The sequence below is a fragment of the Balaenoptera acutorostrata genome, chromosome 15, assembly GCF_949987535.1.
Source record: "Balaenoptera acutorostrata chromosome 15, mBalAcu1.1, whole genome shotgun sequence".
Taxonomy (NCBI): Eukaryota; Metazoa; Chordata; class Mammalia; order Artiodactyla; family Balaenopteridae; genus Balaenoptera; species Balaenoptera acutorostrata.
Window position 1 is genome coordinate 27,171,395 of NC_080078.1, and position 13,086 is coordinate 27,184,480.

General features: G+C 37.0%; 1 protein-coding gene across 10 annotated transcripts in view; it reads right to left on the reverse strand.

The window, feature by feature from the left end:
* The window catches only part of MRTFB (myocardin related transcription factor B), a 196,910-nt gene that overhangs the window by 115,982 nt on the left and 67,842 nt on the right, over positions 1-13,086 (reverse strand). For all 10 annotated transcript variants that reach the window (XR_451540.2, XM_057530126.1, XM_057530120.1 and 7 more), the window contains one exon: positions 10,697-10,913. Coding sequence is in view for 9 of the 10 variants with exons in the window: in XM_057530119.1 (XP_057386102.1) it covers positions 10,697-10,913 (217 nt within the window). In the remaining variant the exon portion in view is untranslated. Of the gene's footprint in view, positions 1-10,696; positions 10,914-13,086 lie in introns of those variants that run through there.

Here is a 13,086-nt window from a genome sequence, read left to right on the forward strand (position 1 = left end):
GTACAATTCTTTTATTTAATAGTTAAAACTTTGTACATTCATCCAAAGGATTAACTCACTGAAAAGAAACATGCACAGAAGGAAACAAACCATACACAATCCCCCAATAAACCTGATCCTTCAAATGTGGAATGCTGCTCATCCCTGGAATTTCATACATGCCACTCAGACTTCAGACTGGGATAACCATGAGGCTATACAGCATTTAAGGCCAACTATAAACCAAATAACCCTAATTACCCGTTTCCTTAAGTTGTCCAGCCTTCAAATCTCCTGGGTTCTGCCCTTCTCATTTATTTTTAACATTATATTCTTTTTTTAAAGAAATGTATAATAATATACAAAATATTTTGAGAATTCAGATTAATTGAAAATCAATTTATAGATCTGCCCCCCCACCCCATGACCTTAAAGCATCATATGAACAACTGTCATCACAGCAAGATATCACAGAATATTCTACAACACTAGATCTGTTTCTGTTTTCACACATTCCAAAGGTCACTGTGAAACAAGTCATCATATACATGTACATATTTTAATATGTACATTTGTTTTTTAAAAGGTCGTTTCTGATTTTAATGAATTTGTTAAATAATTGGGTTCATAAATGAAAGAATTTTAGTTTAGAGATGTGATTATGGCATAGATTTCCTGGAATCAAAACAAAAAAGAAAAAAATTTAAAAGACGACTCAGAGCAAGAAGTCTCTTTAAACATAACAAATAACTGTTTTATTACTTCAAAATACCAGAAGTCTTCTGTATAGTACTTATCATATACATCAGATGCCTTAAAAGAGTCTCAGCAACCATATCTACTATCTTAATCTCTTCAGAACAAGTACATAAGGAGAAAAATCTATAAATCAGTCCTTGATGACAGAGGGTTTGTTTAGGAGTTTACCAAATGGAATGACCCTGCTGGAATTCCTTCAAGCGGCCTGTGAAAATGTCAGAACAGAGTCTGTTTTGGAGGTCATAGTCCCTAGAGAGCTCTGAGTTTTGGCCTGTTTGTCTTTTCACATGCTTTAATATTTGAAAATCATTCCTTGTAGACACTGACTGATGCCCAGGGAATGCTAGGATTGTGGGAACTGGCAGTACCAACAAGAGAGACAAACTTCATGGGAAATCCGTGCCTACTACATTTGCCCTCTCAGCTCCCATAGGGTAAGTGCTCTTCAAATGTTATGTAGGTCCATGGCGAGACATTAAAAAACTGCATGTCATTTTGACGTTTTTAAAAAGAAATACTTGTGGAAATGGGGGCAAAAATTACTGGGACTATTGAAAGAAACATTAAGGTATAAAACACCACGATGGAACCCTGAAAAACTATATTCGCTAAGTATTAATTTAAATATTGAATTCTCAAAATATATATAACAAATAATTATAAACTGCTAATTATATGCCCTCATTGTTCTAAATACTTGATTTATATGAACTCATTTAATCCTCACAACAACCCCCATGAAGCAGGTACTATATGATCCGCATTTTGCAGAGGAGGAAACTGAGGCAAAGAGAGGACGACTAATTTGTCTAAATTCACATAACTAGTAATGGTAGAGCCAGATGGGACGGCTCCAGAGTTGGTGTCCTTAACCACTGTGCATACTTAACCACTGCCTATTTCATGGTATTTTACATCAAGCATGCAGGGCTGGGTGCCTATGGCATCCACTGAGTACTTACGCTGTGTCATGTACATGTAGTTACCATCAGCGCTTTATTTCAGTTAAGCCTCCCAATAACCTAGGAGGTACATCTAGCGTGACCCCTATTTACAGATGACAGACACAGGCTTGTGTGGCCTCACACCACACGTCTAGTGCCACGGAGCAGGTTCTAGGCTTGTCTCTGCACTCACTTTCTTTACAATTAGGTTCTTCTTCCTCCCAGTAATCTGGGAGAACCATCTCTAAATTAATTTTCTTTAGTTGAGAGAATTACTTTCAAAGATCTATGCATCCAACAATTTTATGAGAATATCTTACATTTTGAACTGCCAACACTGTACTAGAGGTATAAGATCTAAGAATTAGTTAGGGTAAGAGACACAATGATCATTCAATAAATGTTTTCTAATAATAAAAAGTAAACCCATTTCCACTCTTGAAATACTGATTTCTTTTAAAACTTTGGGAAAGCTGAGCATTCTGATATGGTAAACTTTTCTTTTACATAGTACATGATGGCTGTCTGATCAAGTACTCTAATCGATATATTTCTTAACTTCTATGTCGGGAACAGGGATTGTCACAGAGCATCTCCTATTTTGTAGCTATGAATCTGAAATCTGCAGAGAGTGCTGACAAATTCTAACATTTGTCAGTTTTTAAACTTAACCTACAAGAACCAAAGGCAAGTTGTGAATCAGACTTTTTGCTTTTCTTGTTCTATCTTTACTAAACATAGAGGTCACACATCAAAAATTTAAGTTGGTGAAACAGATACCCAACTATTAGCATTTTCTTAATGAAAACAACATAAACAACCAGAAAAGGACATGAATAATTTAGGATTAAAAAAAAAAGTTAAAATAGTGTCTTTTAACTGAGTCTGATCCTGTTATAAAAATGTTAACACATACCTGCCAACCCTTGAAAACCACGAACAGAAAGATATTGCGTATTCTAAGTTAGATATATTTTTTTGAGGATAACACAAATTGAGTCAATTTCTTTTTACTTTTAAATATGGGGGGGAAATTCTGACTAATTGAGAGAGCTGGCATGTATGTTTAATAATACATCTGTGAGGAACGTATTAAACAGCGACATTAATTCATATCTATGGAAAATTCCATCCGTTAACTGAGATGGAAGTTATCTTCCATTCTTTCTGTTTCTGCTGCCCAATGAATAGTACAAGGCAAAAGTGATAATGAGCTATAAGAACACATGATGTAATGAGAAAGGGCAGCCAGAGAAAGACACATGGGCTGAAAGCTACCATACGTATATTACAATGGGCATAACCGTGACACAGAGAGCTCGAGACTTACCCATGCTCACAGACTGAGTCAGCAGAGGAGACTGGAGTCCTGACTCCCAAAAGACTATACTTCCTGTTAATAATAGTGAGGGCAGCAGGTGAGGGTAGCCAGCAGTATGGATTAATTTAAAGGAGTTAGAAAAACATTGGGTATGATATTTGCTAATTAATTTGGGTGATTATTAACTATAAACCAAAGAGAAAATTCCAGTTCATTTGTAACTCCAACATATTTGTCCTTTTGCTTTCTGTCACAGTAGTACTTTATCACTGATGTCTTAAAATAACAAAGAAAAAATCATGGGTCACTTTTTTTTCAGTACACTCTGTGTATTTATCAGGTTTTTATAGAGTTATGGTAGAGAGCAGGTGTCCCATATCAACCCTTTCTCTTCCTTTGTAGCTAGAAGAGGTCACCGTAGTTGGGTTAGAGGCAGACATAAGTAAGAAGAGCCCTGACTTAATTTTACAAAGTCTCCCGGCCCAGCACAAGGTCTGATTATAAACTAACTATTCAATTCCAAATAGCCTTGAAGGGCCTAAGTAGCTAAGGGGTTATAGTTGAGTAATATTTACTAACTAAGCATTTATATCACATATGTTATTTTAAAAATTGCTTGCTGAGGAACAGGAAAGACTGTTTCTTAATAAATTAGTTTCAGTTTATTCACTGGTCCAGTGCCAAATATACATCACATGGTGGTCTCTAGTTTTATGAAAACTACATCAATCTATACAAAAAAAAGTATTTCTATGACTCTAGTAACTCTAAAAAAGTCTTGTAAAAATTTTAGGTAAACATTTTTGTAAGTTTAATATGATGAGGTCTCATGCTGGATTAAACTGCTAATTACTATTATGTTCTAAATCTTACTTCAAATAAATGTTAATTGCTGACGCTCCAAGGGCATTTTTGCAAGAGGACACAATTTAAAGACTGGATAAATAACTCAAAATGAGGCTTCAAGGGTGCTATAACTGGGGCCTATGGTCTTGCTGATGCACTTCTGAAACTGTTATAAGCTTCACGCACCCCCTCAGCAAAAGTTAAAGCACTCCTAAGTCAGTGTTCTGACACTGCCGGCTACAAACGGGAGAGGCTGTGAGTTCATGCCCAGCCCCCGCCTTCCCTCTGTCCACATACACACTGCCTGGGTGTGTCCAGCAATGCACTGAAGCAAATGAAATTCTCAGTAACAGCAAAACTATCGAAATAAGAAACCGATAGTAGAAAAACGAACGTGGACAGGGTTACAGGTGCTTATTTACACTGTGAAACAAAACATGCTATTTAATAGGAGACTTTATAAAGACCACTGTGAAAGAGAGTACCTCACCCTTAAGCTACTTACATGGCTTCCTTTTCATTTTGAAGGGTTAAAGAAGCTGTCACAAACAAAAAGTATGAGAGTTGGCACAATTAATCAAGAAATTCATTTGCAGCTGCCAGGAAATTCATAGCTAACTTTAAACGTTTAATTGTGTTTAGTATAAGTCCTAAAGCCTTATTTAAAAAATGTATTAGAAACTAAGGAAAATTACAGTCAAGGAGTATATATTTCTCTTCTCAGTCTAAGTACTCTTCAGTAACTCCTGAGAGCAGGAAAAGAAACTGTCTAAATGTATCAGAATGTTTATTAATATCCTTGAGAATTATTTTAAATATTCAAGAACCTAAATACGTTAATAATAAAGCCAATGACAAGACAATTTTACATAAAAGTATTCATTTCTATTATGTTCAGTTACAGAAAGGGAAAGCAAGAATCCCACAGTTCCACGTCTTGGCTATTTAGCATCTATTTATTTCCTTCCCATTTATGACACTATGAGAATTTCATGTCTGGCTGTTTGCTCCAGAGAAAAATAGAACTATCCTCTCTTTCCCTCACCAACCTCTATTAGTCCATATTAGCTCATGTACATTCTAAGGAACAGGGTTTTACTCAAGACAAATGCTCAACACCGTTGTACTATTCCCAACACCTAGGCTGACAGTAAGTCTAACAGGTTAATGAGGTGTGGGTAAATGTTTTCAAAGTAAAACCCCAAAAAAGACCAGCTGCAAACACATACAATTTATTTACTATGGTACAAGGCGAGCAGTTTCCTTTGGCTGGGCTCCATGGCTAGGCAAAGTTCATCTGACTGTTTGCCAATATATTAATACCTGCACTGAATCCAATGCAAAGAGCCACCTTGATTCCCTTGTGTGCAACAAACTTTGGAATACATTATTTTCTCTCTAGTAAGTGGTCACCTGGAACAGAACAAGAGAAGTCTAAAACTGTTCAGTGACCCATTTAACAGATGGAAAATCTTTAAAAAAGTTTTCAAGATGGGACTATAAGCTCAAAAACCTAACAAGTGCAGTAACCAATGATACCGAAGTTTAAAATATGAATAACAAGTCTCTCCTCTTTATGGAGGCCTAAAACACACTGACTATTTCATAATACATATAGCTTCAAAAAGCCTGCTAATACAGGAAGAGAAAGGTGGCAGATACTCATTTTCCACCTACATGATACTACTAACAGCTAGCCTGTGGTATGTCCATGGCCATGTTAATACAACGAGCCTCATCTTCAGAGATGTGCAAAAAAGTATTAAAATACCGAACTGTTTCATAAAGAGAGAATCTATGTCAACTTATTGGCTTACTCTGTGATAATGCTGGCAATGACCTAAAAGCTTAAGTTCGCCAACCAGCATACTTAATTATCAGTCTTGCAAATGACCTCATGAATGAAGTTTCTTCCTCATGGTCTCATCTAAGTATGGGCACAAAGAGCTGTAGCTCTTTCAGGTATGTTGTTTCCATCTACTTTGCCTTTCCCTACTTTTATAAAGTTATATTCACCTTATAGCACCTGAGCTTTTCCTTTTTAAACAATAAAAGGACTAACTCTCCCTTTGACTGATTTCCCTTTTATTCCCAGTGTTAATACTGAAAATGTTAATGTTGAAACATGAAAATGGATCTATTACGTGCATAAAATGTCAAAACAAAGCTCAATTTTCCTGTGTATGCATTGTTTTAGTAAACGTACATTATTTAGTAAAAGTACACCCACTTTCCTTTATGAAGGACTATCTTGTTGGGAAGAGTCCATTGCCTAAATGGTTGCCTTACTATTGAGGTGCCACTAACTATAGAAATATTTTGGCCACGTTCAGGGGTAAAAGGAAAGCCCTAGCTTATCTTTACTAAACATCTTTCATATTTACTCCAGTAGTGGGAATATTCTGTCACTCCACTACCACTGCCAATAGAAGTATTAACCAAAAATAAGGGAAGATCCTAGAATTGTTACTGTACTTAAATATCAACTTCATTTTCCTTGTCAAGTTTAATTATAAACTATTTGGTGATATAATCCTTCTATACACCAATCCCAAATTGAAATATCTTCATTTCCTTCCCAAAAGAAAGTAATTCTAACAAGTGAAATTCAAAGGCTTAGCAACAACAATGAAACACAATCACCAAGAAACTATCTATGTTCAATTATTTCATAATATCTAAACAGTACTTTGTGTTAATTAATTTTGAGGCTAACATCTACTTCTTGTACATGATAAGATTTAAACATGGCATTAAGAAGACCTGAAAAGATGAAGAATAAACATTAAAAAATCACTAAGGTAAGAAAGTTATGGTTCTTCCATCTATAGATGGCTTGATGTGGTTCTTTCTACTCCGCTCACATTCCTGTATCAAAAACCTAGATTTCTGATAGCTGTACAATTCCATTTACGCCTTGGAATGTATACGCAAATTAGGCTAACATATCATAAGCCTGAAATTAAAGTGTAATATGCCTGAATATAAGATAAGGTTTTTAACTTTCTGAAGTCACTAATTAGAGGAGATTGTGTCTCGTATTTGAGTCCTTACACAGTATCTCGTATCATGAGATGCTCTTTCGTTTACTTAATATTGAACAGAAAAATACTTGAGGAAAATGCATTAGCTTAAAAATCAACCTCACTCGAAGCTAGTTTTAGGATGTTTATAGAAACGTCTTAATAGAAACAAGGGGGAGAAAAAAAAGGAAGAAAAGAACCAACACATTAATTATTCCCAGATAGTAACCTTAAAATTAAAAGCGTTGGATGTTGTTACAAAGAAGATTTTGAAACACTGCTTTTAAAAAAGTAGTCAAGAGGGCAGATAGCAGAAGCAAGAAGAACTACAATTCTGCAGCCTATGGAAGGAAAACCACTTCACAGAAAGACAGACAAAATGAAAAGGCAGAGGCCTTTGCACCAGATGAAGGAACAAGATAAAACCCCAGAAAAACAACTAAATGAAGTGGAGATAGGCAACCTTCCAGAAAAAGAATTCAGAATAATGATAGTGAAGATGATCCAGGACCTCGGAAATAGAATGGAGGCAAAGATCGAGAAGATGCAAGAAATGTTTAACAAAGACCTAGAAGAATTAAAGAACAAACACCTAGAAGAATTAAAGAACAAACAAACAGAGATGAACAATACAATAAGTGAAATGAAAAATACACTAGAAGGAATCAATAGCAGAATAACTGAGGCAGAAGAACGGATAAGTGACCTGGAAGACAGAATGGTGGAATTCACGGCTGCGGAACAGAATAAAGAAAAAAGAATGAAAAGAAATGAAGACAGCCTAAGAGACCTCTGGGACAACATTAAACGCAACAACATTTGCATTATAGGGGTCCCACAAGGAGAAGAGAGAGAGAAAGGACCCGAGAAAATATTTGAAGAGATTAGAGTTGAAAACTTCCCTAACGTGGGAAAGGAAATAGCCACCCAAGTCCAGGAAGCACAGAGAGTCCCAGGCAGGATAAACCCAAGGAGAAACACACTGAGACACATAGTAATCAAATTGACAAAAATTAAAGACAAAGAAAAATTATTGAAAGCAGCAAGGGAAAAACGACAAATAACATAAAAGGGAACTCCCATAAGGCTAACAGTATAGAATTTCCTTAAAAAACTAAAAATAGAATTACCATATGACCCAGCAATCCTACTACTGGGCATATACCCAGAGAAAACCATAATTCAAAAAGACACATTCACCCCAATGTTCATTGCAGCACTATTTACAATAACCAGGTCATGGAAGCAACCTAAATGCCCATCGACAGATGAATGGATAAAGAAGATGTGGTACATATATACAATGGAATATTACTCAGCCATAAAAAGGAACGAAACTGGGTCATTTGTAGAGATGTGGATGGATCTAGAGACCGTCATACAGAGTGAAGCAAGTCAGAAAGAGAAAAATAAATATCATATATTAACGCATATATATGGAATCTAGAAAAATGGTACAGATGAACCGGTTTGCAGGTCAGAAATAGAGACACAGATGTAGAAAACAAACGTATGGACACCAAGGGGGGAAGTGGAGGGGGGATGGTGGTGGTGGGATGAATTGGGAGAGTGGGATTGACATATATACACTAATATGTATAAAATAGATAACTAATAAGAACCTGCTGCATAAAAAAATAAATTAAATAAAATTCAAAAAACAAATTAAACTAAAAAAGTAGTCAAATACTGTTCTCTCAGAAAGGACACAAGTAAGAGTAGTTAATTCTGGAGAAGTAACTGGGTAGCTGAGGGACAAGACTGGGAGGGTGACCTACTTTTCACTATGTACCCATCAGTACCCCCTACATTTCAAGCCAGATAAATGTATTACCTATTCAAAAAAAAAAAAGTGATTAAATTCTATAACAGAAATTACAGCCTCATAAAATGTTATGACCAATCGCAAATCAAACATGAGTGATTATGACTACCACACTGTAAGACACACAAAAAACCAAAAACAGCCCCACTGTTTTGTGAATGGTACTTGTGGTTTAGACATAAAATCTTCAGTGTCAGATCGTGCATGCATCTAAAAACTGCTGTAACTCAAACAAGAGAGACAGAAATGAAGATACGCCCTGGATTTTAGTGCTAGATGGATGACGCAGAGGTTTTCTACTGATGATAAAAACACCACACAGATACACAGGCAGAGTTTGGGCAAGATAATTTTATGAAATATGAGTGTGGATAAAGCAATCCTTTTATTTTATTGCACTGCTTCATAATATGTGGTTTTAATTACGTACACGTAACTAAATTAATAAATTCTAATTTTTACCATTCATCTACCTCCCTCTAAAAGTTTATAAGGGGAAGACTACCTCATATTTGGGCTTACCTTATGTTCAGGCATACATATTCAAAAGAACATTCTTGCAAGAGAATGTGGCAAGCTATATCAAGTAAAATCCCCACAAAGCATAAGCTTTCCCCTTACACGTCCCTCCTCTGCTACGCATGACGATTTTCTTGAGCAACTGTATATTATTGCAATTTTATACCAGTTCAACTCTTATTTTGGTCTTTTTTATTTTTTTGAGGGAAATAATTTGAATATTATACTGGTCCAAGTATACTGTGTAAATCTGACCAGTTTAGTCATGTTTCGGTTAATGTGGTTATACTCTCTCAGCCACTGCCTAAGATAAAGCTAGGCTCCTAACTGACGGAAGGTTCTAAAGCCATCACCAGCCAACCACAGCCTCCTGAAGGCTTTGACAGCTCCGAGCAAGATGTTGCTTTATACCAATCGCACTGGACAAGGGTTGTGCCCAACAAGCATCAGACACAAGTATCAGATATCTTGTTGGAAGGGAGAACAAGTACACCCCAAAGACATGCACTGAAGAACTGAGAATAGCAGCATAAGTCTTCAATCCATTTTCCTGAATAAGATAAGGCCATTATTTGAAAAGGATCAGGAAACACTTAGAACCCAGAAGATAAGTAACAAGATACGTAAGGAAGTGCTCTATAGGGAGAGATTTATTTCTTCTGGCTTTTAAAACTGAAATTTAAAGAACACATTTGGGATTGTAAGACTCATCAGAACTGTGGAAAGCATGGCAAATCCAGTTGAAATTCTTAATTCTTTCCCTGTAATATGTATGCTTGGTGTGTTTGTAAATTTTAATACTTTGTTAGTTTTTATGTTTTAAGTATTAAAAATAGGCGTATATCATCTATCTCTACTCATTTTTGTTAAAAACTGACAGTACTGTGTTTTCTGGAGACTCTGGGATGCTTCTGATTAATCAGGAGAATTTCCTGAATAGATAACAAATGAACAGAAGATATTCATTTTGTATACAAGTATGAGCCAGCCGAAGACTGAGAATATGGCCATATCCTATACTCATTAATACAAAAAATACTCAAACAAGAAATTCTTGCTTTCTTAGTGATCATTAAGATAGCTCAAATTTTGCCAATTCTGAAATTAAGGTGCAACACATTGGAGATGGGGAACATGGCAGGAGAATCTAGTCAAATCCACCATCTATTTTCCCTGGAGTCAACATAGGAAGCTGCTTTCCAGTACCATGCTAGCGTGAAATCTTCTGCTCGTGCTAAAATGGTTGAACCTAAAGCTTATTTCCAAAGATAACTTTGCTACCAGAGATACTTACTGGGGAAATAATGAAAGAATTGGATAGAAAGTGAAACTCTGCCTGTTCCTCAAAACCAGCCAGCACCCCCTGAGGTTCTCTCCTTTGTGACAGGCTGCCCAATGGAACGGACCAAAAAATTACTACCAAAGAGGGATACGTTTAGCTCACAAAGAGGTAAGCTCCCACCACACACGCTGAACTCACCATTCTTCCTTTCGTTCAGAGGGGGCAGGTGCTGACTGGACTGCAAGGAGAGTTCCTGGAATTCGTGGGCAACGGCTTCACTTTGAGGACTTGGAGCAAGATGGGCTAAAGGTCCCAACTCATCCTCGGTGTCCAGTGTCCCTGTGTGATCCATTGTGTCCCAGCCACCGGCAGCAGAGGGTACGAGACGCCTCTTAAATGTGGCCTGTTGAAGAGACTGTCAAAATAAAGAATGTGTAAATAGATGGTACTTTCATTTTTCTCTGATCTGCACAAAAGTATTAAAATGGGAACCCTGGGTTCTAGTTCAGTTTCACTGCTATGTGGCAACTGCCATTCGTTTACCCTCTCTGCATTCAGGTTCCTTGTCTAACACACAGGAATATACCTCCCATCTAAAAAAGTGCTTACTAGATAAATAAAAGTTGAAAGGTATTTTGTATAATTTTTTATACTGTGGATCAAAGAAAGTTATAGTTATCGGTGTCATTACTTAAAGATTTTAATGCATCCTAAAATGAGACAAAAGTCAACTAATGCTGATGAAAATAAAAAAGCAGTCTGGTTTGAAAAATCTATCTCAACTCCTACAAATCAAACAACTTTACACGAAGTCAACATTCCCAGCAACAGCAATGTTTCAGATAATGAATCCTCTGTCAGCCTCGGTCTCAGAGTGAGAACAGAGAACAAAACTTTCAGCCAACCCACAATGGACATACAGTTCACAACAAAGAGACAAAACTTTATTTTAAGCCACTGAGATTTGGGGTTGTTTACTATCACAGCATAACCTGGCCCATTCTGACTGATATAGAAATTGGTAACAGAAGTACCAAAGACACAATAAAAATCCTAAATACGTGACATTGGCTTATGTGGGGATGGGCAGTGGGCAATAAGAAAACCGTTATGGGAAGCCGAAAGCTAGAAGGATGGTGGTCCGTGTTATGCGACGGCAAAGCACCTGACAGGCTACCTGCTTAGCAGCATCCCGCATCACAGTGCGTTTATCCATTCACCTACTGATGGACATTTGAGTTGTTTTCCGCTTTTGACTATTACAAATAAAGATGCTATGAACATTCTTGTATGAGTATTTATATGTATATATGCTTCCACTTCTCTTGGGTAAATACTTAGGAGTGAAGTGGTTGGATTGTTTGGCAGCTGCATGCATTAATTTTAAAGAAACTAACAAACTATCCTCTAAAATGGCTGCGCCCTTGTGCTTTCCTACCAGCAGTGAATGAGAATTCTACTTGTTCTACATCCTTGCCAACACTTGATTATGGTCAATTTTTAAAATTTTAGTTATTTTAATGGGTGTGTAGTGATATCTCATGGTTTTATGTATGTATGTATGTATGTATTTATTTTGGGCTGCGTTGGGTCCTCGTTGCTAGGCACAGGCTTTCTCTAGTTGTGGCGAGTGGGAGCTACTCCTCGTTGTGGTGCGCCGGCCTCTCATCACAGTGGCTTCTCTTTGTTGCGGAGCATGGGCTCTAGGTGCGCAGGCTCAGTAGTTGTGGCACACGGGCTTAGCTGCTCTGCAGCATGTGGGATCTTCCCGGACCAGGGCTCGAACCCGTGTCCCCTGCAATGGCAGGCGGATTCCCAACCACCGCGCCACCAGGGAAGTCCTGATATCTCGTGGTTTTAATTTGCATTTCCCTAACCATGTTGAGCATGTTTTAATGTGCTTATTTGCCATTTGTATATCTTCTTCGGTTAATATCTGATCAAATATTTTGTTGATTTTTTAAAATAGGTGGTTTATTTTCTTATTATTGTTTCGAGAGTTCCTTACATATTCTGGACAAAAGTTCTTTATCAGATATGTGATTTGTAAACATAGGCATACCTTGTTTTATTGTGCTTCACTTTATTGCACTTCGCAGATACTGCATTTTTTAAAAATTGAAGGTTTCTGGCAACCCTGCATTGTTCAAGGCTATTGGCACCATTTTTCCAATAGCATATGCTCATTTCTTGGCTCTGCATAATTCTTGAAACATTTCAAACTTTTTCATCATTATTAAATTTGTTATGGTGATCTATGATCAGTGATCTTTGATGTTACTGTTGTAACTGTTTGGGAGTGCCATAAACCATGCCCATATAAGATAACCAACTTCATTGATAAATGTTGCGTGTTCTGACTGCTCCACCAACCGGCCATTGCCTGTCTCCTCCTTCTCCTTGGGCCTCCCTATTCCCTAGGACAGAACAATATTGAAATTAGGCCAATTAATAACCTTACGATGGCTCCTAACCCTACAAGTGAAAGGAAGAGTCACATGTCTCTGACTTTAAATCAAAAGCTAGATATGATCAAGCTTAGTGAGGAAGGCCAAAAGCCGAGACAGGCTGAAAGTGAGGCCTCTTAG